The 26,075-nt window shown below is 44.4% G+C and overlaps 1 protein-coding gene across 10 annotated transcripts in view; it reads right to left on the reverse strand.

Moving 5' to 3' along the window:
* LOC129822295 (unconventional myosin-XVIIIa-like) overlaps positions 1–26,075 on the reverse strand; it is a 165,268-nt gene that overhangs the window by 54,173 nt on the left and 85,020 nt on the right. For 9 of the 10 annotated variants that reach the window (XM_055880462.1, XM_055880461.1, XM_055880460.1 and 6 more), the window contains 10 exons: positions 16,117–16,128; positions 12,337–12,510; positions 12,082–12,172; positions 11,530–11,722; positions 11,113–11,199; positions 9,074–9,375; positions 8,775–8,961; positions 3,662–3,869; positions 3,414–3,523; positions 1,400–1,465 (listed from right to left, as the gene is read on the reverse strand). In XM_055880462.1, coding sequence (XP_055736437.1) covers positions 1,400–1,465; positions 3,414–3,523; positions 3,662–3,869; positions 8,775–8,961; positions 9,074–9,375; positions 11,113–11,199; positions 11,530–11,722; positions 12,082–12,172; positions 12,337–12,510; positions 16,117–16,128 — 1,430 coding nt within the window. The remainder of the gene's footprint in view (positions 1–1,399; positions 1,466–3,413; positions 3,524–3,661; positions 3,870–8,774; positions 8,962–9,073; positions 9,376–11,112; positions 11,200–11,529; positions 11,723–12,081; positions 12,173–12,336; positions 12,511–16,116; positions 16,129–26,075) is intronic. The other variant, XM_055880453.1, reaches the window with a different exon arrangement.

A 26,075-nucleotide genomic window follows, 5' to 3' on the forward strand; every position in this document is an offset into this window, starting at 1 on the left:
GGTGGTGACCACAGACCACTTCTCAGTTCCTATGCTTCCTGGCTGATGTTTTGGTCACTTTGAATGCTGGCGGTGCTTTCACTCTAGTGGTAGCATGAGACGGAGTCTACAACCCACACAAGTGGCTCAGGTAGTGCAGCTCATCCAGGATGGCACATCAATGCGAGCTGTGGCAAGAAGGTTTGCTGTGTCTGTCAGCGTAGTGTCCAGAGCATGGAGGCGCTACCAGGAGACAGGCCAGTACATCAGGAGACGTGGAGGACGCCGTAGGAGGGCAACAACCCAGCAGCAGGACCGCTACCTCCGCCTTTGTGCAAGGAGGAGCACTGCTAAAGCCCTGCAAAATGACCTCCAGCAGGCCACAAATGTGCATGTGTCTGCTCAAACGGTCAGAAACAGACTCCATGAGGGTGGTATGAGGGCCCGACGTCCACAGGTGGGGGTTGTGCTTACAGCCCAACACCGTGCAGGACGTTTGGCATTTGCCAGAGAACACCAAGATTGGCAAATTTGCCACTGGCGCGAAGTGGAGAATGTTATCAATATCTTCCAGCATGACCGATTTGGCGGTGGGTCAGTCATGGTGTGGGGTGGCACAGCCCTCCATGTGCTCGCCAGAGGTAGCCTGACTGCCATTAGGTACCGAGATGAGATCCTCAGACCCCTTGTGAGACCATATGCTGGTGCGGTTGGCCCTGGGTTCCTCCTAATGCAAGACAATGCTAGACCTCATGTGGCTGGAGTGTGTCAGCAGTTCCTGCAAGAGGAAGGCATTGATGCTATGGACTGGCCCGCCCGTTCCCCAGACCTTAATCCAATTGAGCACATCTGGGACATCATGTCTCGCTCCATCCACCAACGCCACGTTGCACCACAGACTGTCCAGGAGTTGGCGGATGCTTTAGTCCAGGTCTGGGAGGCGATCCCTCAGGAGACCCTCCGCCACCTCATCAGGAGCATGCCCAGGCGTTGCAGGGAGGTCATACAGGCACGTGGAGGCCACACACACTAATGAGCCTCATTTTGACTTGTTTTAAGGACATTGCATCAAAGTTGGATCAGCCTGTAGTGTGGTTCTCCACTTTAATTTTGAGTGTGACTCCAAATCCAGACCTCCATGGGTTGATACATTTGATTTCCATTGATAATTTTTGTGTGATTTTGTTGTCAGCACATTCAACTATGTAAAGAAAAAAGTATTTAATAAGAATATTTCATTCATTCAGATCTAGGATGTGTTATTTTAGTGTTCCCTTTATTTTTCTGAGCAGTGTACATAGTTCATTATTAGTTTACATATTCTCTCCTAATGTAAGTTCTCTTAAGTTTTGAGACATAGATAATGTGTGTTTTGAGATGCAGTGTCTGTTTGCAGTGTCTGTTTGTGTGTGTTAGTTACCCTGCTCAGGCCCATGTGGTAACTGCTGTTCTCCAAGTCCAGAGACTCCAACAGCTCCTCCACAGCCTGAAACAAACAGATGGACAGACAGACAGATCAATTAAGAGAACGGACAAACAGACAGACAGTGCTTTGGTAAAGTCAGCTCTCCTCTGCCGTTGCCCCAAAGGACTGCACATAGCGTCATAGCAACAGGCACGCTCCCCTAACATCAGCCTATCCAACAGGAGACTGCAGACCAAAACAACCAGTGAACAAAGCTACAGCTAAGGCACCAAGGTAGCTATCTGTAACCTCCATGTCTGTTTGTTTTTACAGTGCTGCTACTCACTGTTTATTATCTATGCATAGTCACGTTACCCCTACTTACATGTACAAATTACCTTGACTAACCTGTACCCCCGCACATTGACTCGGTAGCGGTACCCCCTGTATATAGCCTCGTTATTGTTATTTTATTGTTACTTTTTTACATTTATTTTTTACTTTAGTTTATTTAGTATATATTTTCTTAATTCTATTTTCTTAACTGCATTGTTGGTTAAGGGCTAGTAAGTAAGCATTTCACGGTAAGATCTACACCTGTTGTATATAGGCGCATGTGACAAATACAATTTGATTTGATTCAGGTCACTTCTGTGACAGAAGTCTAAATATGGACTGTGTACTGTATCTAAATCAGTCTCTGGAGAGGAGGAGGGTCTTTAAAGCTTGAGTACAAAGTTAAGTTGGAAGATAGCTGTAGCCTCAAGGTGGAGGGAGGGAGTTGAACTGAATTAGCTGTTTTAAAGTAACTGTCCAGTGTTTCCAGATTTCAATGAAATATGACCTAGAATGAACTATAATATGAGTGAAATAGTTTTTCAAAAAATTGTAATAAAATACATTAAATAGCAGCTTTTCTGTGTTCTCCTCCCAACAACAGAATGATGTGGGTGTATACTGGTCATTAAAAGTGTTCATACGAGTAGCCCACTGATTGGCCAGCTCATCCTCCTCAGGAGAATGACATCCTCTCAGAGGAAATAGCAAGCATTTTTTAAACAGCCTGTATGAGGCATTTCTTTAAAGTATTTATTTTAGTTATGGTTTGGCCACAAATACGAGTATAGGATGAGTCAACCACATTATTTGTGTTTGAGCTAAAAGAATATTAACTTTTAAAAGTGGACAGTTACTTAAAGGACTTTTGACAGAGAGGATCTCAGCAGGAGTACTGGGTCTGGTAGGTAAACAGGCTCAGTGGAGGATGAAGTCACTACAGCCACAGTAACACAGCTACAGTAAAACAGTTATAGTAACACAGCCATACAGCCCAAGCTAAGAGGAAGTGACAGACAGGCTTCCAACTCATAGAGAGAGGGCTTTGTTTGAGTTCTCTATAACTCCCTCTCTCCCTCTTGGTCTGTCTATCCCCAGAGAATGAAGTACCTTTCTGTCCATTAATTATTTCGGAGCAGGCTATTCTTCCTTTGCATGTCTCCAAGGAGTCTTGTTTCCTCTTTAACTCTTCCATAGCTCACTGTATGTTTTAGCTGTGACAGAGGACCTCTTTAACTGCCCTACTTCAAAAACACAACCTCCTTACACAACAATGAAAATAACACATTTCAGCCAAGTCTATTCCATTTCTTCACTTCCAGCTACATCGGTTAATATTTAACATATTTCTACATCAGATTTCTTTTTGCTAGATTCATAACATTTAACAAGTAGGTAGGGTAGATTAATAGCTTTTTTACTATTACACTATACAGTTGGTACTGAAGACAGAGAGAGCGGAAGAAGAGATGAAGGGGAGGACAGAGTTAGAGAGCGCGAGAGAGCTCTCTGTGCTGCATGTAAATAATCAGCACACCAGCCATATGCTGCCAACCAGTGTAATCATAATTAATTACACACAAGAGCAGACCTAGGAGGGGGAGGGAGAGAGAGGGAGAAGAGAGGGAGGAAAGGGGGGAGGCTTTTATATTATCACTCGTTTACGAGGTGGAGGGAACGCATCGACACTCACCCGCTTCTCATCTGTGACGATGTAGTGGCGCCCGTGCTTTTTGGTCAGGTGGGGTGCCAGCACATCGAAGCGGCGACGGAATTCAGAGAACACCATGTGATCAGGATATCCTTTTTGGAAAAGACAACACAAGGTCAACATTTATTTAATAATTTTTATTAATTATACATGTCCCTCCCATGACTCAGCTTGACTTGTGTGGTGTCCCTCCCATGACTCAGCTTGACTTGTGAGGTGTCCAGTCCTACCTTGCCTGTAGATGCGCAGAGCGTCAATAAGCTTTGATCCACGGAGCTGAGCCCTCAGAAGGCCCACATCCAGCTGCATGAGGCCTGAGTCGCAGCTTTCTCCGTGGGCCACGCGCGGCTCCCCACCCACCCCCACCGCATCTGCCTTGGGCAGTAGGCAGTGGACAAAGTGAACTCTGGACCTGCGTACCGTGTCCAGCAGAGCATCCTGGAGAAACAAGAGGACAGGGAGTTAAAGCATTTCCACTCACACACAAGCATAAAAACAAAGACTTAAGTTTTTACACACGCTTGGCACATCTAACCACTGGGATTTTTGCCCATTCTTCAAGGCAAAACTGCTCCAGCTCCTTCAAGTTGGATGGATTCCGCTGTTCTACAGCAATCTTTAAGTCATACCACAAATTCTCAATTGGATTGAGGTCTGGGCTTTGACTAGGCCATTCCAAGACATTTAAATGTTTCCCCTTAAACCACTCAAGTGTTGTATTAGCAGTATGCTTAGTGTCATTGTCCTGCTGGAAGGTGAACCTCCATACCAGTCTCAAATCTCTGGAAGACTGAAACAGGTTCCCCTCAAGAAGTTCCCTGTATTTAGCACCCTCCATCATTCCTTCAAATCTGACCAGTTTCCCAGTCCCTGCAGATGAAAAACATCCCCACTGCATGACGCTGACACCACCATGCTTCACTGTGGGGATGGTGTTCTCGGGGTGATGAGAGATGTTGGGTTTGCGCCAGATATAGTGTTTTCCTTGATGGTCAAAAAGCTTAATTCTAGTCTCATCTGACCAGAGTACCTTCTTCCATATGTTTGGGGAGTCTCACACATGCATTTTGACGAACACCAAATGTGTTTGCTTATTTTTTTCTTAACCTGTTGGGGATGGGGGCGCTGTTTAGACTATTTATGCTAATGTGGCTAATTTTTTAAACGGCTTCCCACAAAATCCTTGATCGTACAATATGCATATTATTATTATTATTGGATAGAAAACAGTCTATAGTTTCTATAGGAGTTGAAATTTTGTCTCTAAGTGGAACAGAGCCCATTCTACAGCAATTTCCCTGACATGGAGTCAGATTTGAGAAATGTTGGCCACTTTTCTGAAGTCAGTTAAAAGGGCACTGTCGTTGCTATGACTATACGGACACTTCTTACGTCTTCCCCTGGATGCCTTTACGTGATGACGATTCCAACGGGGTCGATTGCTCGTTCACAGGCCCTACAAATGAAAAAAACCTTTAGCTAGCAAGTCTTTTCTTGCTGCGTAACGCGCGTGGAAGACACCGACCCTCTCCTGTTCCAAGCGTTAGTTTAGCCTGTTATATTTCTCCGGTCATCTTTTCACTCGTTATAGGAGTTACAAACATCATGAAGTAGTTAATTTAAAGCGTTTTATAGCAATTTATATCCGTTTAGTGCGATTTTGGGACATTTATTTTTGCAACGATGTGAAAAGTTGGGCACGCTTTTCAGTTCATCCCGAACGCAGTTGACATTTCCACATGGCAAGAGGACAGCTTTCCACCAAAAGACGATTTCTCCCAAGAAAGGATCCTTTGCCCAAGATACTGATGGAAGAACAGCTCAAGGTAGGACATTTTTATTATGATAAATCGTGTTTCTGTCGAAACATTTTAGTGGCTTAGGACGCCATGTTTTTTGACGTAGCTTCGCTTGGCGCAAACTGTATTGAAAAGTAAGGATAAATTAAAAAATGTAATAACGCAATTGTATTAAGAATTAAATTGTCTATCAATCCCTGTCCACCCTATATTTTTTAGTCACGTTTATGAGTATTTATGTATAAGAGTAGATCACTGTCTAAGTGGCGCAAGGACAAATTCTGACCAGCTGAGTTACATTTCACATTGTCTAACCATGATTTTGGTGGCTAAATATAAACATTTTCGATCAAACTGTATATGCATGTTGTAATGTGATGTTACAGGAGTGTCATCGGAAGAATTCTGAGAAGGTTAGTGAAAAAATTAATATCTTTTGGCGATGTTGACTTTTATCGCTCACTTTGGCTAGAATCAATGCTGGGCTGCTAATTGCTATGTGCTAAGCTAATATAACGATTTATTGTGTTTTCGCTGTAAGACACTTAGAAAATCTGAAATATTGTCTGTATTCACAGGATCTGTGTCTTTCGATTCGTGTATGCTGTGTATTTTTACGAAATGTTTGATGATTAGTAGTTAGGTAAACACGTTGCTCATTGTAATTATTCTAGTCCATTTGTGATGGTGGGTGCAATTGTAAACTATGAAGTCTACCTGAAATATGCACTTTTTTCTAACAAAACCTATCCCATACCATAAATATGTTATCAGACTGTCATCTAATGAGTTTTTTTGTTGGTTAGGGGCTATAAATATCTTAGTTTAGCCGAATTGGTGATGGCTACTGGTGTTGGTGGACAAATAAAAGATGGTGGATTATGCTAATGTGTTTTTAGGTAATAGATGTACATCTTTACATATTGTGTCTTCCCTGTAAAACATTTAAAAAATCGGAAATGTTGACTGGATTCACAAGATCTGTGTCTTTCATTAGCTGTATTGGACTTTAATGTGTGAAAGTTAAATATTTTAAAAATATATTTTTTTTGAATTTCGCAGCACTGGTTTTTCAGTGGGGGGGGGGGGGGGGGGGGGGGTGCCGCTAGCGCCACGCTGATCCTAGACAGGTTAAGCAATGTATTTTTTTTGGACACTCTTCTATAAAGCCCAGCTCTGTGGAGTATATGGCTTAACGTGGTCCTATGGACAGATACCAATCTCCAATCTCCACTGTGGAGCTTTGCAGCTCTTTCAGGGTTATCCTTGGTCTCTTTGTTGCCTCTCTGATTAATGCCCTCCTTGCCTGGTCTGTGAGTTTTGGTGGGCGGCCCTCTCTTGGCAGGTTTGCTGTGGTGCCATATTCTTTCCATTTTTTTTATAATGGATTTAATGGTGCTCCGTGGGATGTTCAAAGTTTCAGATATTTTTTTATAACCCAACCCTGATCTGTACTTCTCCACAACTTTGTTCCTGACCTGTTTGGAGAGCTCCTTGATCTTCATGGTGCCACTTGCTTAGTGGTGTTGCAGACTCTTGGGCCTTTCAGAACAGGTATATATACTGAGATCGTGTGACAGATCATGTGACAGATCATGTGACACTTAGATTGCACACAGGTGGACTTTATTTAACTAATTATGTGACTTCTGAAGGTAATTGGTTGCATCAGATCTTATTTAGGGGTATCATAGCAAAGGGGGTGAATACATTTAAATCCACCACTTTTCTGTTTTACATTTTTTCAATTTTTTTTAAACAAGTTATATATATTTTTTTTCACCACCAATTTGGACTATTTTGTGTATATCCATTAACATGAAATCCAAATAAAAATCAATTTAAATTACAGGTTGTAATGCAACACCAAGGGGGATGAATACTTTTGCAAGGCACTGTACAGTCAGTCCATATATATTTGTACAATGACCAAGTTATTATTATTTTATGCTGTCTACCATATCATATTGGAATTGAAATTAAATAATGAATATGAGCTGAAATCAGCTTTAATTTGAGGGTATTTACATCCAAATCGGGTGAACGGTGTAGGAATTACAGCACTTTTTATGTGGTCCCCCCAATTACCCAAAAGTAATTGGACAATTGGCTGCTCAGCTGTTCCATGGCCAGGTGTGTGTTATTCCATCATTAGTTAATTTACAAGTAAGCAGATAAAAGGTCTTGAGTTGATTTTTGCCATTTGCATTTGGAATCTGTTGCTGTTAACCCTCAATATAAAGCCCAAAGAGCTTCACTGCCAGTGAAGCAAGCCATCATTAGGCTGAAAAATCTAAATATACCCAACAGAGAGACAGCAAAAACATTAGGTGTGGCCAAATCAACTATTTGGTACATTCTTAAAAAGAAAGAAAGCACTGGTGAGCTCAGGAACACCAAAAGGCCCAGAAGACCACAGAAAACAACTGTGGTGGATGACAGAAGAATTCTTTCCCTTGTGAAGAAAAGCCCCTTCACAACAGTTGGCCAGATCAAGAACACCCCGAAGGAGGTAGGCGTATCTGTGTCAAAGTCAACAATCGAGAAGACTTCACCAGAGTAAATACAGACGGTTTACCACAAGATGTAAACCATTGGTAAGCCCCAAAAACAGGAAAAACAGATTAGAGTTTGCCAAACAACATCTAAAAAGCCTGTACAGTTCTGGAACAACATCCGATGGTCAGATGAGACAAAGATCAACTTGTACCAGAATGATGGGAAGAGACGAGTATGGAAAAGGGAAGGAACTGCTCATGATCCAAAGCATACCACCTCATCTGTGGATCATGGTGGAGGTAGTGTTATGGTGTGGGCATGTATGGCTGCCAATGGAACTGGTTCCCTTGTATTTATTGATGATGTGTTTAGGGCTATATTATCTGCTCAGATTCAGCCAAATGCTTCAAAACTCATTGGATGGCGCTTCACAGTGCAGATGGACAATGACTCGACGCATACTGCGAAAGCAACCTAATACTTTTTTAAGGTAAAGAAGTGGAATGTTCTGCAATGGCCATGTTCATCACCTGACCTGAATCCAATTGAGCATGCATTTCACTTGCCGAAGGCAAAACGCCCCAAGGACAAGCAGGAACTGAAGACAGCTGCAGTAAAGGCCAGGCAGAGCTTCACCAGGGAAGAAACCGAGCATCTGGTGATGTCCATGGATTCCAGACTTCAGGCAGTCATTGACTGCAAAGGATTTTCAACCAATAGTAAAACTCACAATTTAATTTATGTTAGTTTGTCCAATTTACTTTTGAGCCCTTAAAATTGGGGGGACCACATACAGAAAGTGCTGTAATTCCTACACCGTTCACCCGATTTGGATGGACATACCCTCAAATTAAAGCTGAAAGGATGCACTTTCAGCTCAACTCATGATAATAACTTGGTCAATGTCCAAATATTTTTGGACCTGACTGTAGTTATATTTGTATAACGCTTAATTGTCATACAAAGTTCCTAAGAGAAACTCAGACTTAAACCCTCTCAAAGAGGTAGGAAGAAACCTTGAAAAAATACTCTCCGCTCCACTCACCACTTGCAGTTTGATCTGGATGCAGAGGCTCTTCTTCTTCACGGCGGCCATGCCGGTTGTGAAGGTCTTCCTCATGCTAGTGGCTCTGCGGAGGGCCAGCTGAGATCCCCCCTCCAACCCTGCGATAGAGCCAGACAGCACTGTGGGCCCTCCACTACGACTAGAGAACAGACTGCTGATGTTCTTCCTGTTAGAGAGAGAGACAGACAGAGAAAGAGCGAGAGACAGAGACAAAGAGGTAAGTATATTTTCTTTGTAAAGTGCTACTATGGAGAACAATCAGTGAATTAAATGCGTACTTCTGTGAGTCCTGCAGCAGAGTGGCAGCGTTCTGGGAGGCGGGGTTCTGCTTGGCGTGGCTCAGCCAACCCTGAGCATCGTACTCCACCCAGTCTGTCCCGTGGCTGTGGCCCAACAGGAAGTGATGCGGCTTGTCGCTCTTCAGGAGCAGAGCGTGTCCTTTGTTGTCCCCCTGGTCAGGGCCGTAGTAACTGAAGAGTCTCTCCAGCAGAGTGTCCTCAGAGCCCCCTGGCTGCACAGCCTCCTCCTCCATCAGCCACAGCAGACCTCGAGCCTCATCTGTCCTCGCCAGGGTGCGCACCTGGGAGCCCCACAAGAACACACACACAGGTTAGAGAGGTGGGGATCTATCACTTGAGTCTAATACAAACACAAGTGAAGCAGCTGTGCAGAAAGCTTAGGGCCACAGCTCAGTCCAACATGCAGGTGCAGCATTCACAATCACCTCAGACACTCACATTAGACCACCACAGCACAGAGATGCTCACCCATCTCCACTCCACCAGTCATCCACGGCTCCTGTCAGCCATCCAATCATGACATTGTTAACTCCATACACACCAACACTCTCCAAAACCAATAAAGCAACCTAGTGTCTCCTATTTTTGTACTCATGGTTTGAATGTCCCAACACAGCCTTTATCCCTGGCCCAGTGTTGCCATAACATTACACCTGCTTAGCTGTGACACTTGTAGAAACTTCTCATTATGCACCAGCACAGTGTTCAAACAACCTAATATTATTCAACATCTCTGTTGTACATTTCTGTAACAAAACAAGTCATTTTGTAAAAGCAATCATAACGTTTTGGTAAATAAGAAGCTATAAGAGAGATGAGTCTTTGCCCATGGCTTCCTCATTATAGAGCTGGTATTCAAATCCACTCCTGGGCAGTGGAGCATTTAAAAACCTTGCTCTCTGACAGTCTGCTTTGATAATGAACGGTGTTATTAGTCTATGTGAGAGTGTAGACTCCTCTTTGGTGGACTCATTACATCTCTCTGTGGATGAAGGGAGGTGCAGGCAGGTCTACATCACAAGCTACTGAAACTATAGCCTTTTTTTTGGCCATTTTAATTATTCAACTGCTAGAAGCACTGCAGATATGTTGTACTGTGTTGGTAGCAGTCAACTAATTAACTGCCAAGTCAAGTAAATCTCAGATCCTTTTCAGAGAGAGATGAGAGATCAGAACCTCTTATTCAGAACGATCCTATGCCTTTACCGTATTTGACACTGCAGACTGGAGGTGGATGACCTGTGGATATAACTTGGATTCTAATATTGCATTTTGTCAGGCGCTCTTCATCTAGATCTATAGCTCTGTTGATCTTTTCTTGAATTCATTTATTGGGAGTTTGAGCTGGTTTCCAATAAGTCTGCTGCTGTTTCAATGCTGTTTGTTTGCTTGTCTGACTTACAGCCTTGTTTGGCCCTGTGTGACACACGCACGCAAACCTGCACACACACACTCACACAAAACAGTTATTTACTTTTGTCTCAACTTTCGATCAATTCCTGTGTGACCCCATCCTCATTCACTGTTGATCTAATTATGGTAAACGCCACTTTCGCGGGCCAATACACATCAATGCAACACATTTCTGTTAAGAGTGCGTGCCATGCAGTCGTCTCATAAATAAACTGAATTAGAAGCCAACCCTGTCTGAAAAAGGCTCTCAACTCATCGAGGGGGAAAGGAATCAGTCTTGACTGCAATGAATGAATTTGATGATTTGAGATTAATTATAAAAAATAAATTGCTAGGATAAAAAATAAATAAAAACAAAAGAACAAACGATCAAAAGCCAAGTTAATTGGTTGGAGGTAATAAGCCTGACATGGCTTACACACAGTCATTTATCTGAGTCAAAAAGTTCAAGACTCAATTTGAATTAGGGGCACAAAGAAGGGTAAGTGTAAGAGTAAGTAAGACTGTGTTTAACCCCACTTGACGCTCATAGCATGATGAAATCCAAGATAAAGTCCACTTCTGATACTGTACAAGCAAAAGATGCACAGAGAGATTCTCCTTACCAGCGCTTGAGTAGATGCTTGGTCTATAGCTGCTACAGACATTGAGGTACTGGACTCTATGTCATCTAATGCAAGCTCTATGTTTTCCTAGATGGGAACAGAGGGGTTGGTTAGGTTTGATTGGAGTCAGTGATTTTCAGATCCGCTTATGTAAGAGTCTATAGAATTACACATTCTGACAACAATGACATTACAATCAGAAAAGCTAAATCTGACGTCCTATGTTGTTTTCACACTAAAACAATACAGGTATGTTAATGACATTTATGATTTTCTTTCCAGACAGACATCTCTTTAGGGAAGTTTGAAAAGAGAGGGAGAGGATTTGAGAGTTTAAATCATTGTTAGTAAGAATATTTCTACTATGTAATGGTGAAGGTATTTGTTATTGCTGTACATCTCTGTATATCTCTGCACCTCCTTATATCTCTCCAGCTCCTGTACAAAGGTGCGTTCGTGGAACAGGGTCTGCAGGCGTTCCTGGGCGTAGTTGTGGCACAGCTCCTCGAAGGTGGCACCGCGCTGGCGCTTGGCCATGCGAGGGTTCTGGAAACCCGGTGTGTCCACGATGAGCAGAGAGCACAGTGAGTGCTGACTGGACTTCAGAGCTCTGACACACGATACAAAGGATCAGAACACACACACACACACAGACAGACAGACAGACAGACAGAAAAAGACACACAGACAGAAAAAGACACACAGACAGACAAACAGAGACAGAGAGACAGACAGACAGACAGACATGGGTTAGAGCAAAACGTACAAATGCAGAGAGCGAGAGAGAGGACTAAGAGAGAGAGGCAGGACTGAAAGAGAGAGGCAGGACTGAAAGAGAGAGGGAGGACTGAAATAGAGAAGGAAGACTGAAAGAGAGGGAGCGAGAAAAAACAGAGGAAAATGGAGAGATAAATAATGGTAAAGTAAGAAATATGAGAAAGAGGAAAACAGATAGATGAGCCGACAGACCTGTTGACAAGGGAGATAACGAGGGTGAAGAGCTCTGAGTACAGGCCTGAAGCCATGGCCTCCAAACAATCCAGGGCTGTGATCTTAGAGCCTGAGAGAGAGAAAGAGAGAGAGATAGAAAGAGAGAGAGAGAGAGAGAGAGAGAGAGGGAGAGATGAGTTAAAAAGCACATCCATAGCCTTAAGTTTATCATTGTATTCTATTTATTTCATTCAACTTCATATTGGAGACTGGTGGTCTCTGAAGGTCCTTTACCTGAGCTGTCTCCTGCGCCGGCCTCGTCGGGCCCCCCACGGAAGGAGGTGGACCTCTGCATGGGCCCCTTGGCCTGGTGCTTGAAGATGGAAGAGGAGAGCTCCTCCAAGGTGCAGCCCAGCAGGTAGGCTGCCTTCTGGGCCCACTCATGACGGGCAAACTGCTTACGGCCAGCTGGGGACCAGGGACAGAACTTTCAGAACTTTCAACTGCAAAAGCTTATGCCCAACCCAGCCTTTGAGGAAAAATAATATTTGCACCCCTAATAACAGGCTATTAGAATTAACTCAATGATCTCTTCCATACTGTAGCTCAATGATAAACACATTGCTTTTATGGCTAAGTTGGTTGGAGCATTGTGTTTTTCTATAACAATAAAGGTACGTTAATAAACGCTAACAAACAACTCCATGTCTGCAGTCAAAATACTTTATTTCTACCCCCTCAGCCCTCGCGCTAGACACTTTCCCTTGGGGGAATCCCCGTCAAAACCAGATGCACAACACTAACATTGCCTCCTCAGCCTTCGATTTAGATTGAGGGAGCAAGTTAAGAACTTTGATCACTTGTAAGGTTGATATGACCCACAATTCAATCCAAACTGTAGTCACGTGTCATACTCCGGTGGCCGTGAAGTGTCACATTTCATCAACACAGCTGCATTTTCGGCATTTCATTCAATATTGTGATTCTAGCTTGCAAAAGAATACATAAACAGTACCAGTCAAAAGTTTGGACACACATACTCATTCAAGGAATTTTCTTTCTTTTTAATATTTTCTACATCAAAACTATGAAATAACAAATGGAATCATGTAGTGACCAAAAAAGTGTTTAATATTTGAAATTCTTCAAAGTAGCCATCCTTTGCCTTGATGACAGCTTTGCACATTCTTGGTATTCTCTCAACCAGCTTCACCTGGAATGCTTTTCCAACAGTCTTGACGTAGTTTCCACATATGCTGTGCACTTGTTGGCTGCTTTTCCTTCACTCTGAGGTCCAACTCATCCCAAACCATCTCAATTGGGTTAAGGTCGGGTGATTGTGGAGGCCATGTCATCTGACGCAGCCCTCCAACACTCTCCTTCTTGGTCAAATAGCCCTTACACAGCCTGGAGGTGTGTTGTGTCATTGTCCTGTTGAAAAGCAAATGATAGTCCCACTAAGCGCAAACCAAATGGGATGGCATATCGCTGCAGAATGCTGTGGTAGCCATGTTGGTTAAGTGTGCCTTGAATTCTAAATAAATCACAGACAGAGTCACCAGCAAAGCACCACCACACCATCACACCTTCTCCTCCATGCTTCAGGGTGGGAACCACACATGCAGAGATCATCCGTTCACCAACTCAAAGACACGGCGGTTGGAACCATAAATCTCAGATTTGGACTCATCAGACCAAATGATAGATTTCCACTGGTCTTATGTTCATTGCTCGTGTTTCTTGGCACAAGCAAGTCTCTTCTTATTATTAGTGTCCTTTAGTAGTGGTTTCTTTGCACCAATTCGACCACGAAGGCCTGATTCACGCAGTCTCCTCTGAACAGTTGATGTTGAGATTAGAGGTCGACCGATTAATCGAAATGGACGATTAATTAGGGCCGATTTCAAGTTTTCAAAACAATCGGTAATCTGCATTTTTGGACACCGATTGTGGCCGATTACATTGCACTCCACGAGGAGCCTGCATGGCAGGCTGACTACCTGTTACGCGAGTGCAGCAAGAAGCCAAGGTAAGTTGCTAGCTAGAATTTAACTTATCTTATAAAAAACAATCAATCTTAACATAATCACTAGTTAACTACACATGGTTGATGACATTACTAGTTTATCTAGCTTGTCCTGCGTTGCATATAATCGACGCGGTGCCTGTTAATTTATCATTGAATCACAGCCTACTTCGCCAGACGGGTAATTTAACAAGCGCATTCGCAAAAAAAGCACTGTCGTTGCACCAATGTGTACCTAACCATGAACATCAATGCCTTTCTTTAAAATCAATACACAAGTATATATTTTAAACCTGCATATTTAGTTAATATTGCCTGCTAACATTTCTTTTAACTAGGTAAATTGTGTCACTTCTCTTGTGTTCCGTGCAAGCAGTCAGGTTCCGTGCAGCAGTTTGGGCCGCCTGGCTCGTTGCGAACTGTGTGAAGACCATTTATTCCTAACAAAGACCGCAATTAATTTGCCAGAATTGTACATAATTATGACATAACATTGAAGGTTGTACAATGTAACAGCAATATTTAGACTTAGGGATGCCACCCGTTAGATATAAAACGGAACGGTTCCGTATTTCACTGAAAGAATAAACGTTTGGTTTTCGAAATGGTCGTTTCTGGATTTGACCATATTAATGACCTAAGGCTCGTATTTCTGTGTGTTACTATGTTATAATTAAGTCTATGATTGATATTTGATAGAGTAGTCTGACTGAGCGGTGGTAGGCAGCAGCAGGCTCGTAAGCATTCATTCAAACAGCACTTTTGTGCGTTTGTCAGCAGCTCTTCACTGTGCTTCAAGCATTGAGCTGTTTATGACTTCAAGCCTATCAACTCCCGAGAGTTGGCTAGCTATTTAGCGGGGTGCACGCTAATAGCGTTTCAAATATAAAATATATTTTGACTTGTTTAACACTTTTTTGGTTACTACATGATTCCATATGTGTTATTTCATGTCTTCACTATTATTCTACAATGTAGAAGTAAAAATAAAGAAAAACCCTGGAATGAGTAGGTGTGTCCAAACTTTTGACTGGTACTGTATATGACATTGATTTTTGAGCAAATTGGCTTAATCTCGGAGTGAGAAGCCAATAAAATTTAGCTAGCTTCACACACATACTTTTTGGAATTCTGAAATCTATTGGAAAAAATTACCAAACTATAAAACTAGCTAGCCTGCTAATATGGGTAACTGTAGCTAGCTAGCTACGTTAGCTTACTAGGTACATAAATAGCTTTAGGTTAGTTGTTTTTAAGCTCAACTTCAAGATTTCCATCAAGGACGTTGCCTCTCTGATCATCACTCTCCCTTGCTAGGGCAAGGGACATTTAAGGTACACTCGGCTGAGGGTTTAGGGCCAAGGGCTGTCTACTTTGAGTTTGGACTGCAGCCCATCTTTTGAGCTTTGAGGCCTCCTCTACCAAGACAATCCTGAGACTAGACTACTAAGCACTGTTAGCTGGTTTGACAACAACTCTCCGCCTCCCCATGTTACTGGCTCCATGTGGCGGATCACCCCCACTGTTTCCTGGAGCGCTTTCAGAGACACAGCGACTCAGGCAATATGGTCGCCTCTAACCTCTCATCAAACAACACTCTACCACAGAGTCCAAGAAGAACAATCTAGACTAGAGAGACAGAACATAGAGAATCAAAACAATGTTCTGACACAAACAACTAGAAAGTTCCCCTGTGGGTTGGGGGACGACCAAACAGGTTCAAATGAACAAGCTTTGCTTTTGCTTTGGGTCTGAATAATAATAACAGTGCTGTGGAATTGGAAGTAGGCGACATGGAGAGACATCAGACAGAGAGCTTTAAAGGACAACAAAGTTCTGATTCATGAATCAACGTGTGAGAGAGAGAAAGATGGAGAGAGACAGACAGAGAGAGAGGGAGAGAGAGGAAAGAAAACAATAAAAATGCTAATGACAGAACGTCTGGGTAGAATGATAAAGGCATTAAGAAAGACGACATATCTACAAGACTAAGTTAGGAAAAAAAGAAAGAAAGAAGAGCTTGGTTTTAATGTTTTTTTTTCCATTACCTTCGTCAGCCTCTGCATGTCAAGGGCGCAGCATGCAAACATGCAAGTAGAGAGAGGGGGTTAGAAACACAGGTCATGTATTAACAATTGATATTTATCACTGGAGAACAGACATGTTATCATACACTGAGTCACAAAACATTAATGTCACGCCCTGACCTTAGTATTCTTTGTTTTCTTTATTATTTTGGTTAGGTCAGGGTGTGACGAGGGTGGTATGTGTGTTTTTGTCTTGTCTAGGGTTTTGTATGTCTAGGTGTGTGTGTCTAGTCTAGATATATGTAGGTCTATGGTGGCCTGGATTGGTTCCCAATCAGAGGCAGCTGTTTATCATTGTCTCTGATTGGGGATCCTATTTAGTTTGCCATTTTCCAGTTTAGGTTTATGGGTTATTGTCTATGTGAAGTTGCATGTCTGCACTCATTGTTTATAGCGTTCACGTTCGTTTTGTTATTTTGTTTAGTGTTCTTCGTGTTCAGTCGTCTTCTATTAAAAATATGCATTCACATCACGCTGCGCTTTGGTCTCCTCACTACAACGAACGTGACAATTAAGGACATCTGCTCTTTCCATGACATAGACTGACCAGGTGAATCCAGGTGAAAGCTATGATCCCTTACTGATGTCACTTGTTAAATCCACTTCAATCAGTGTAATTGGAGGGGAGGTTACAGGTTAAAGAAGGATTTTTAAGCCTTGAGATAATTGAGACATTCTGTATGTGTGTCATTCAGAGGGTGAATGGGAAATACAAAAGACGTAAGTGCCTTGAACAGGGTATGCTAGTAGGTTCCAGGCGCACCGGTTTGTGTCAAGAACTGCAACGCTGCTGGGTTTTTCACGCTCAACTGTTTCCTGTGTGTATCAGTATTGGTCCACCACCCAAAGGACATTCAGCAAACTTGACACGACTGTGGGAAGCATTGGAGTCAACATGGGCCAGCATCCCTGTGGAACACTTGACACCTTGTAGAGTCCATGCCCCGACGAATTGAGGCTTAGTCCCCTCCTGTACTCCTTGTTCACCCACAACTGCGTGGCCAAGCACGACTCCCAACACCATCAATAAGTTTGCTGACAGCACAACAGTGGTAGGCCTGATCACCAACAACGATGAGACAGAATATAGGGAAGAGGTCAGAGACAACAACCTCTCCCTCAACGTGAGAAAGACAAAGGAGATGATTGTGGACTACAGGAAAAGGAGGGCCGAACACGCCCCCATTTACATCGACCCGGCTGTAGTAGAGCGGGTCGAGAGCGTGAAGTTCCTTGGTGTCCACATCACCAACAAACTATCATGGTCCAAACACACCAAGACAGTCGTGAAGAGGGCACAACACGTTTTCCCCCTCAGGAAACTGAAAAGATTTGGCATGGGTCCCCAGATCATCAAAAAGCCCTAGAACTACACCATCAAGAGCATCCTGACCGGTTGCATCACTGCCTTACCATCGCCTGGTAAGGCTCCTTAACAGCTTCTACCCCCAAGCCATAAGACTGCTGAACAATTAATCAAATGGCCACCGTACTATTTACATTGATTTGTTCTGAGGGAAAAGGTGTGTAGCAACTCAATATTATTAAGTTCTCCTTAATGATTTGTACATTCAGTGTATATTATAGCTCTAACACCATCCATGCTCTGAGGTCCAGGCAGGAGAACCACGTGAGTGAAGATACCATGGGCATGCTCAGAGGAGGAGATACCTGCTCTGGTCCTGGAGAGCTGCAGTTTGTTCCAGCCCAGGTCTAACACACATACATCTACTAATCATGATCTTCAAATTAGACCATGACTAGTTTTCTCAGGTGCGTTGGTGCTGGGCTGGAACAAAATCCTGCAGTCCCCAAACACTGGCGTTGGCCACCCCTGTTGTCAAGAGTAAATTGTGCTAAGGGACCAAGGAACACAAGGAGGATGCTTAAAATCACCTCTACAGAGAGGTAGGGGAAACCATCCTTTCTTCCAAACCCTTCACCCTTTTAATAGGTATGGAAAAGAAAACATTATAGTGTGAAGTGAAGAAATAGATGGATGGAGGCTAATCGTTTAGCTCCCACAGCGTTGATCAGACAACAGCATCATGCCATGGAGAGAAGCATGTACACACTGCCCTCTGCTGGTAGGACCAACCCCTGCTGTGGAACCAATCCGCTCATGAGAGCAAGTAGTAGTAGTTGTGGTAGTAGTAACAGTAGTAGAAGTAGTGGTAACAGTGACAGTAGTAGTAGTAGTAATAGTATTAGTAGCAGTAGTAGTATTAATAGCAGTAATGTAGTAGTAGAAGTAGTGTTAATATTAGTAGTAATTATAGTAAGTAATATAGTAGTAGTAGTAGTAGTAGTAGTAGTAGCCATATCAGTAGTAGTAGTAGTAGCCATAGTAGTAGTAGTAGTAGTAGTAGTAGTAGTAGAAACATTATTAGTAGTAATGGTAATAGTAACAGTAGTAAGTATAGTAATAGTAGTAGTAGCAGTATTAGTAGTAGTAACGTAGTAGTAGTAATAGTAGTAAGTATAGTAATAGTAGTTGTAATAGTAGTAGGAGCAGTATTAGAAGTAGTACTACTAGTAGTAATAGTAGTAGAAGTAGGCGTCGTCATCATAGTAGTAGTAGTAGTAGTAGTAGTAGCAGCAGCAGCAGCACTACTGGTAGTATTATTAGGAGCAGTAGTAGCAGTAGTATTAGTAGTAGTATACTGAACAAAAACAAACACAACATGCAACAATTTTACTGAGTTACAGTCAGTGTTGTAAAGTACTCAAGTAAAAATACTTTAAAGTACCACAACTATTTTTTGGGGTATCTGTACTTTAGTTTAGTATTTATATTTTATTTATAACTCTTACTTTTACTTCACCACATTCCTAAATAAAATAATGTAATTTTTACTCCAAACATTTCCCCTGACACCCAAAAGTACTTGTTACAATTTAAATGCTTAGCAGGCCAGGAAAATGGTTCAATTCATGCATTTATCAAGTGAACATCCCTGGTCATCCCTACTGCCTCTGATCTGGAGGAACCACTAAACACACATGCTTTGTTTGTAAACTATGTTTGAGTGTGCCCCTGGCTATCAGTAAATTTAAACAAAACAAGAAAATTGTGCTGCCTGGTTTGCTTAATATAAGGAATTTGAAATGATTTATACTTTTACTTTTGATACTTAAGTATATTTAAAACCAAATACTTTTAGACTTTTACTCAAGTAGTATTTTACTGAGTGATTTTCACTTTTACTTGAGTCATTTTCTATTAAGGTATCTTTACTTTTACTCAAGTATGACAATTGGGTACTTTTTCCACCACTGGTTACAGTTCATATAAGAAATCAGTCAATTGAAATAAATCAATTAGGCCCTAATCTATTGATTTCACATGACTAAGCAGAAACGCAGCCATTGGTGGGCTGGGATGGCATAGGCCCACTCACTGGGGATCCAGGCCCAGCCAATCAGAATGAGTACTTCCCCACAAAAGGGCTTTATTACAGACAGAAATACTCCTCAGTTTCATCAGCTGTCCGGGTGGCTGGTCTCAGACCATCCTGCAGGTAAAGAAGCTGGATGTGGAAGTCCTGTGCTGGCGTGGTTACACGTGGTCTGCGGTTATGAGGCAAGTTGGATGTACTGCCAAATTCTCTAAAATTACGTTGCAGGTGGCTTATGGTAGAGAAACAAACATTAAATTATCTGGCAACAGCTCTGGCGGACAGCTTGCCAATTGCAAGCTCCCTCAAAACTTGACACATCTGTGGCATTGTAAAGGCAGTCATTGTTGTTCTCCCCCTTAGACGAGGAGGAGCATGGATAGGACCAAGATGCGGATTGAGGGAAATAAGCCATCTTTTAATGAAAACAGCAAACAAGACACTACAAAACTACAAAACAACAAACGTGACTAACCTTCAACCGTCCATGTGTGGACACAGGAACAAACACCCACAAAACCCCAGTGAAACCCTGGCTGCCTTAGTATGACTCTCAATTAGAGACAAACGATACACACCTGTCTCTAATTGAGAATCACACCAGGCCGAACACAAAAACCCAACCTAGAAATACAAAACATAGACTGCCCACCCAAAACACACGCCCTGACCATAAACACATACAAAAACAACATAAAACAGGTCAGGACCGTTACAGAACCCCCCCCTCAAGGTGCGAACGCCGGGCGCACCAGCACAAAGTCCAGGGGAGGGTCTGGGTGGGCAGTTGACCACGGTGGTGGCTCAGGCTCTGGACGCTGTCCCCACACCACCATAGTCACTCCCCGCTTCTGTCTTCCCCTCCCAATGACCACCCTAAAACTAACATCCCCTAAATGAGCGGCCAGCACCGGGAGAAGGGGCAGCACCGGGACAAGGGGCAGCACCGGGACAAGGGGCAGCACCGGGACAAGGGGCAGCACCGGGACAAGGGGCAGCACCGGGACAAGGGGCAGCACCGGGACAAGGGGCAGCACCGGGACAAGGGGCAGCACCGGGACAAGGACCAGCACCGGGATAAGGACCAGCACCGGGACAAGGGGCAGCACCGGGACAAGGGGCGGCAGGTCCTGGCTGAGGGACTCCGGCAGGTCCTGGCTGAGGGACTCCGGCAGGTCCTGGCTGAGGGACTCCGGCAGGTCCTGGCTGAGGGACTCCGGCAGGTCCTGGCTGAGGGACTCCGGCAGGTCCTGGCTGAGGGACTCCGGCAGGTCCTGGCTGAGGGACTCCGGCAGGTCCTGGCTGAGGGACTCCGGCAGGTCCTGGCTGAGGGACTCCGGCAGGTCCTGGCTGAGGGACTCCGGCAGGTCCTGGCTGAGGGACTCAGGCAGGTCCTGGCTGAGGGACTCAGGCAGGTCCTGGCTGAGGGACTCAGGCAGGTCCTGGCTGAGGGACTCAGGCAGGTCCTGGTTTAGGGACTCCGGCAGGTCCTGGCTGGACGGCTCTGGCAGGTCCTGGCTGGACGGCTCTGGCAGGTCCTGGCTGGACGGCTCTGGCAGGTCCTGGCTGGACGGCTCTGGCAGGTCCTGGCTGGACGGCTCTGGCAGGTCCTGGCTGGACGGCTCTGGCAGGTCCTGGCTGGACGGCTCTGGCAGGTCATGGCAGGACGGCTCTGGCAGGTCATGGCAGGACGGCTCTGGCAGGTCATGGCAGGACGGCTCTGGCTGGTCATGGCAGGACGGCTCTGGCGCTAGGCAGACTCTGGCCGGCTGAGACGCACTATAGGCCTGGTGCGTGGTACCGGAACTGGAGGTACCGGGCTGAGGGCACGCACCTCAGGGCGAGTGCGGGGAACAGGAACTGGGCACACTGGACTCTCGTGGCGCACTCTAGGCCTGGTGCGTGGTACCGGAACTGGAGGTACCGGGCTGGAGACACGCACCATAGGGAGAGTGCGTGGAAGAGGAACAGGGCTCTGGAGATGCACTGGAAGCCTGGTGCGTGGTGTAGGCACTGGTGGTACTGAGCTGGGGTGGGAAGGTGGCGCCGGATATACCGGACCGTGAAGGAGGACACGTGCTCTTGAGCACCGAGCCTCCCCAACCCTACCAGGTTGAATGGTCCCCGTAGCCCTGCCAGTGCGGCGAGGTGGAATAGCCCGCACTGGGCTATGCAGGTGAACCGGGGACACCACCTGTAAGGCTGGTGCCATGTACGCCGGCCCGAGGAGACGTACTGGAGACCAGATACGTTGGGCCGGCTTCATGGCACTCGGCTCGATGCCCAACCTAGCCCTCCCAGTGCGGCAAGGTGGAATAGCCCGCACTGGGCTATGCAGGTGAACCGGGGACACCACCTGTAAGGCTGGTGCCATGTACGCCGGCCCGAGGAGACGTACTGGAGACCAGATACGTTGGGCCGGCTTCATGGCACTCGGCTCGATGCCCAACCTAGCCCTCCCAGTGCGGCAAGGTGGAATAGCCCGCACTGGGCTAAGCACGCGTACTGGGGACACCGTGCGCTTTACCGCATAACACGGTGTCTGACCAGTACGACGCCCTCTTACTCCACGGCAAGCCCGGGGAGTTGGCTCAGGTATCCAACCCGGCTTCGCCACACTCCCCTTTAGCCCCCCCCCCCAAGAAATTTTGGGGTGAGCCTCTCGGGCTTCCGGCCTCTCCTATGTGCTGCCTCCTCATACCAGCGCTCCTGGGCTGTGGCTGCCTTCCTCCCCTCCCGAGAGCGGCGATTCTCTCCAACCCTTCCCCAGGGTCCCTTTCCGTCCATGATCTCCCAAGACCATTCCTCCTGTGTCCAGTGCCTTAGTTCCTTTTCTCTCTCCTCAATCCGCTTGGTCCTGTTATGGTGGGTGTTTCTGTAAAGGCAGTCAATGTTGTTCTCCCCCTTAGACGAGAAGGAGCATGGATAGGACCAAGATGCGGATTGAGGGAAATAAGCCATCTTTTAATGACAACAGCAAAACAAGACACTACAAAACTACAAAACAACAAATGTGACTAACCTTCAACCGTCCTGTGAGGACACAGGAACAAACACCCACAAAACCCCAGTGAAACCCTGGCTGCCTTAGTATGACTCTCAATTAGAGACAAATGATACACACCTGTCTCTAATTGAGAATCATACCAGGCCGAACACAAAAACCAACCTAGAAATACAAAACATAGACTGCCCAACCAAAACACACGCCCTGACCATAAACACATACAAAAACAACATAAAACAGGTCAGGACCGTTACAGGCATTGTGTTGTGTGACAAAACTGAACATTTAAGAGTGGAGTTTTATTGTGCCAAACACAAGGTGCACCTGTGTAATGATTATGTTTAATCAGCTTCTTGCTATGCCACACCTGTCAGGTGGATGGATTATCTTGGAAAAGAAGAAATGTTCACTAACAGGGATGTAAACAAATTTGTGCACAAAATTTTAGCAAAATATTTTTTTTTGTGCATATGGAACATTTTTGGGATCTTTTATTTCAGCTCATTAAACATGGGACAAACACTTTACATGTTGCGTTTATATTTTTGTTCAGTATAGTAGTAGTAGTAATAGCAGTAACAGTGTCGGTAGTAGCAGATGGGGAGTGGTGTGAGAGAGAGATAGAACGAGAGAGTCAGAGAGAGAGAGAGGGAGGAGGGAGAGCATAAAACATAAAAAATTTGAGAGAACAGACAGTAGGGACACGACAGAATGTGTGAGTGAGTGCAAGCATGGCAACTGTTGTTGACATGAGACTGGTCTACCCCCAGCCCACCACCCACCCGCTTCATGATTCCACCCAACTCAAAGCCCTGCTGCAGCCCTGTGAATAACGAAAGAGAAGCAGCACACACGCACGCACATGCATACAGAGAACACAGTCCATGGAGACGGGGCAGTCTGGAGTCTAATGATTCTAAAAAGTTAATTACCACATTCGTCTAGGTCTGTGACTGCGGGGGAGGCAATATCAGAGAGCATGAATAAACATTCTCTAGACTATCAGCACAGAGACACAGATATTATATCGGTCTTTATTAACATAACAGAAATATCTGCACACATTCAACACTCCAACAGTTTTATAAATTAAACAACTTGAAAGGACTTTGTGCGCAGCGAGAGAACAAAGTTAGCGCTCCTCTCTCGGAGGCCTAATGAACGGCTCGGCGTGTGGCCTGTTCATATCTTTCAACTCATTATTTCATTAAAACCACTCATGGATGAGAAGCAAATGTAATTTACGACACCATCGCACTTCATTTGAGTATGTATTCCTTATCTCTGGGAAATAACACATACACATACTGTACACACTGTACACACTGTACATACAAACACACACTGTACATACATACACACACACCCACTGTACATACACACACACACACACACACACACACACACACACACACACACACACACACACACACACACACACACACACACACACACACACACACACACACACACACAACACAGGGGAAAGTAAATTTGACCAGGACACTTCTGTGTGTTCTTCCAATGCATGAATGGCCTTACAGTAAAGGAAAACAGAAAGGACCATGCTGCATACTGCTGCTCAGGCTCCCAGGTGATTTTATTTATAACAACGTGTCGACCCTTAGGTCTTCATCAAGCATCCATATCCCAGGTGGGGGTGGAAGGTTCTGGGAAAATCAAAAGAAATCAGCCAAGACCTCACAAAAAAATTGTAGACCTCAAAAAGTCTGGTTCATCCTTGGGAGCAATTTCCAAAGGCTGAAGGTACCACGTTCATCTGTACAAACAATAGTACGCAAGTATAAACACCATGGGACCACGCAGCCGTCATACCGCTCAGGAAGGAGACGTGTTCTGTCTCCTAGAGATGAACGTACTTTGGTGAGAAAAGTGCAAATCAATCCCAGAACAACAGCAAAGGACCTTGTGAAGATGCTGGAGGAAACAGGTACAAAAGTATCTATAGCCACAGTAAAATGAGTCCTATATCGACATAACCTGAAAGGCCGCTCAGCAAGGAAGAAGCCACTGCTCCAAAACCGCCATAAGAAAGCCAGACTACGGTTTGCAACTGCACACGGAGACAAAGATCGTACTTTTTGGAGAAATGTCCTCTGGTCTGATGAAACAAAAATAGAACTGTTTGGCCATAACGACCAGCTTGCAAGCCAAAAAACACCATCCCAACCATGAAGTACGGGGGTGGCAGCATCATGTTGTGGGGGTGCTTTGCTGCAGGAGGGACTGGTGCACTTCACAAAATAGATGGCATCATGAGGAGGAAAATTATGTGGATTTATTGAAGCAACATCGCAAGACATCAGTCAGGAAGTTAAAGCTTGCTCGCAAATGGGTCTTCCAAATGGACAATGACCCCAAGCATACGTCCAAAGTTGTGGCAAAATGGCTTAAGGACAGCAAAGTCAAATTATTGGAGTGGCCATCACAAAGCCCTGACCTCAATCCTATAGAATATTTGTGGGCAGAACTGAAAAAGTGTGTGCGAGCAAGGAGGCCTACAAACCTGACTCAGTTACACCAGCTCTGTCAGGAGGAATGGCCAAAATTCACCCAACTTATTGTGGGAAGCTTGTGGAAGGCTACCCTAAACATTTGACCCAAGTTAAACAATTTAAAGGCAATGCTACCAAATACTAATTGAGTGTATGTAAACTTCTGACCCACTGGGAATGTGATGAAAGAAATAAAAGCTGAAATAAATAATTCTCTCTACTATTATTCTGACATTTCACATTCTTAAAATAAAGTGGTGATCCAAACATAACTAAGACAGGGAATTTTAACTAGGATTAAATGTTAGGAATTGTGAAAAACTGAGTTTAAATGTATTTGGCTAAGGTGTATGTAAACTTCCGACTTCAACTCTACATTCATATATAGTTATGTTTTTTTATGTATCACTGAAAGCTTTATAAGAGATCCCTGGTGGGCGCAGCAAACAGTGAGTGGACACGATCAACCTGCACTCCCTCCTGCCCCTGCCCCTCCTCCACCTCCTCTTCCAAAGTCTTGAAGGGATACTTCGGGATTTTGGCAATGAGGCCCTGTATCTACTTACCCAGAGTCAGATAAACTTGTGGATACAATTTTTATGTCTCTGTGTCCAGTATGAAGCAAGTTATTGGTAGTTTTGCGAGCCAATGCTAACTAGCATTAGCGCAATGACTGGAAGTCCCCGTAGACTTGCAGTCATTGCGCTAACGCTAGATAGCAATTGCGCTAGCGCTAGTTAGTGAGACTAAAAATGGGTGAGACATAAAAATGGTATGCATGAGTTCATCTGACTCTGGGGAAGTTGATAAAGGGCCTCATTGCCAAAATCCCAAAGTATCCCTTTAACATCCACTCTACCCCAATTCTACCTCTCTGGCTGGCATGTTGGAACTGCACTTTAACTTACACTAACTAACTAACACACACTTATAGCATCCTAACATGGTTAGATTACTGCAGAGTTCTCAGTCAATTAGTTCAACAGTGAGTAGTGCAGT

The sequence above is a fragment of the Salvelinus fontinalis genome, chromosome 24 (assembly GCF_029448725.1).
Source record: "Salvelinus fontinalis isolate EN_2023a chromosome 24, ASM2944872v1, whole genome shotgun sequence".
Taxonomy (NCBI): domain Eukaryota; kingdom Metazoa; phylum Chordata; class Actinopteri; order Salmoniformes; family Salmonidae; genus Salvelinus; species Salvelinus fontinalis.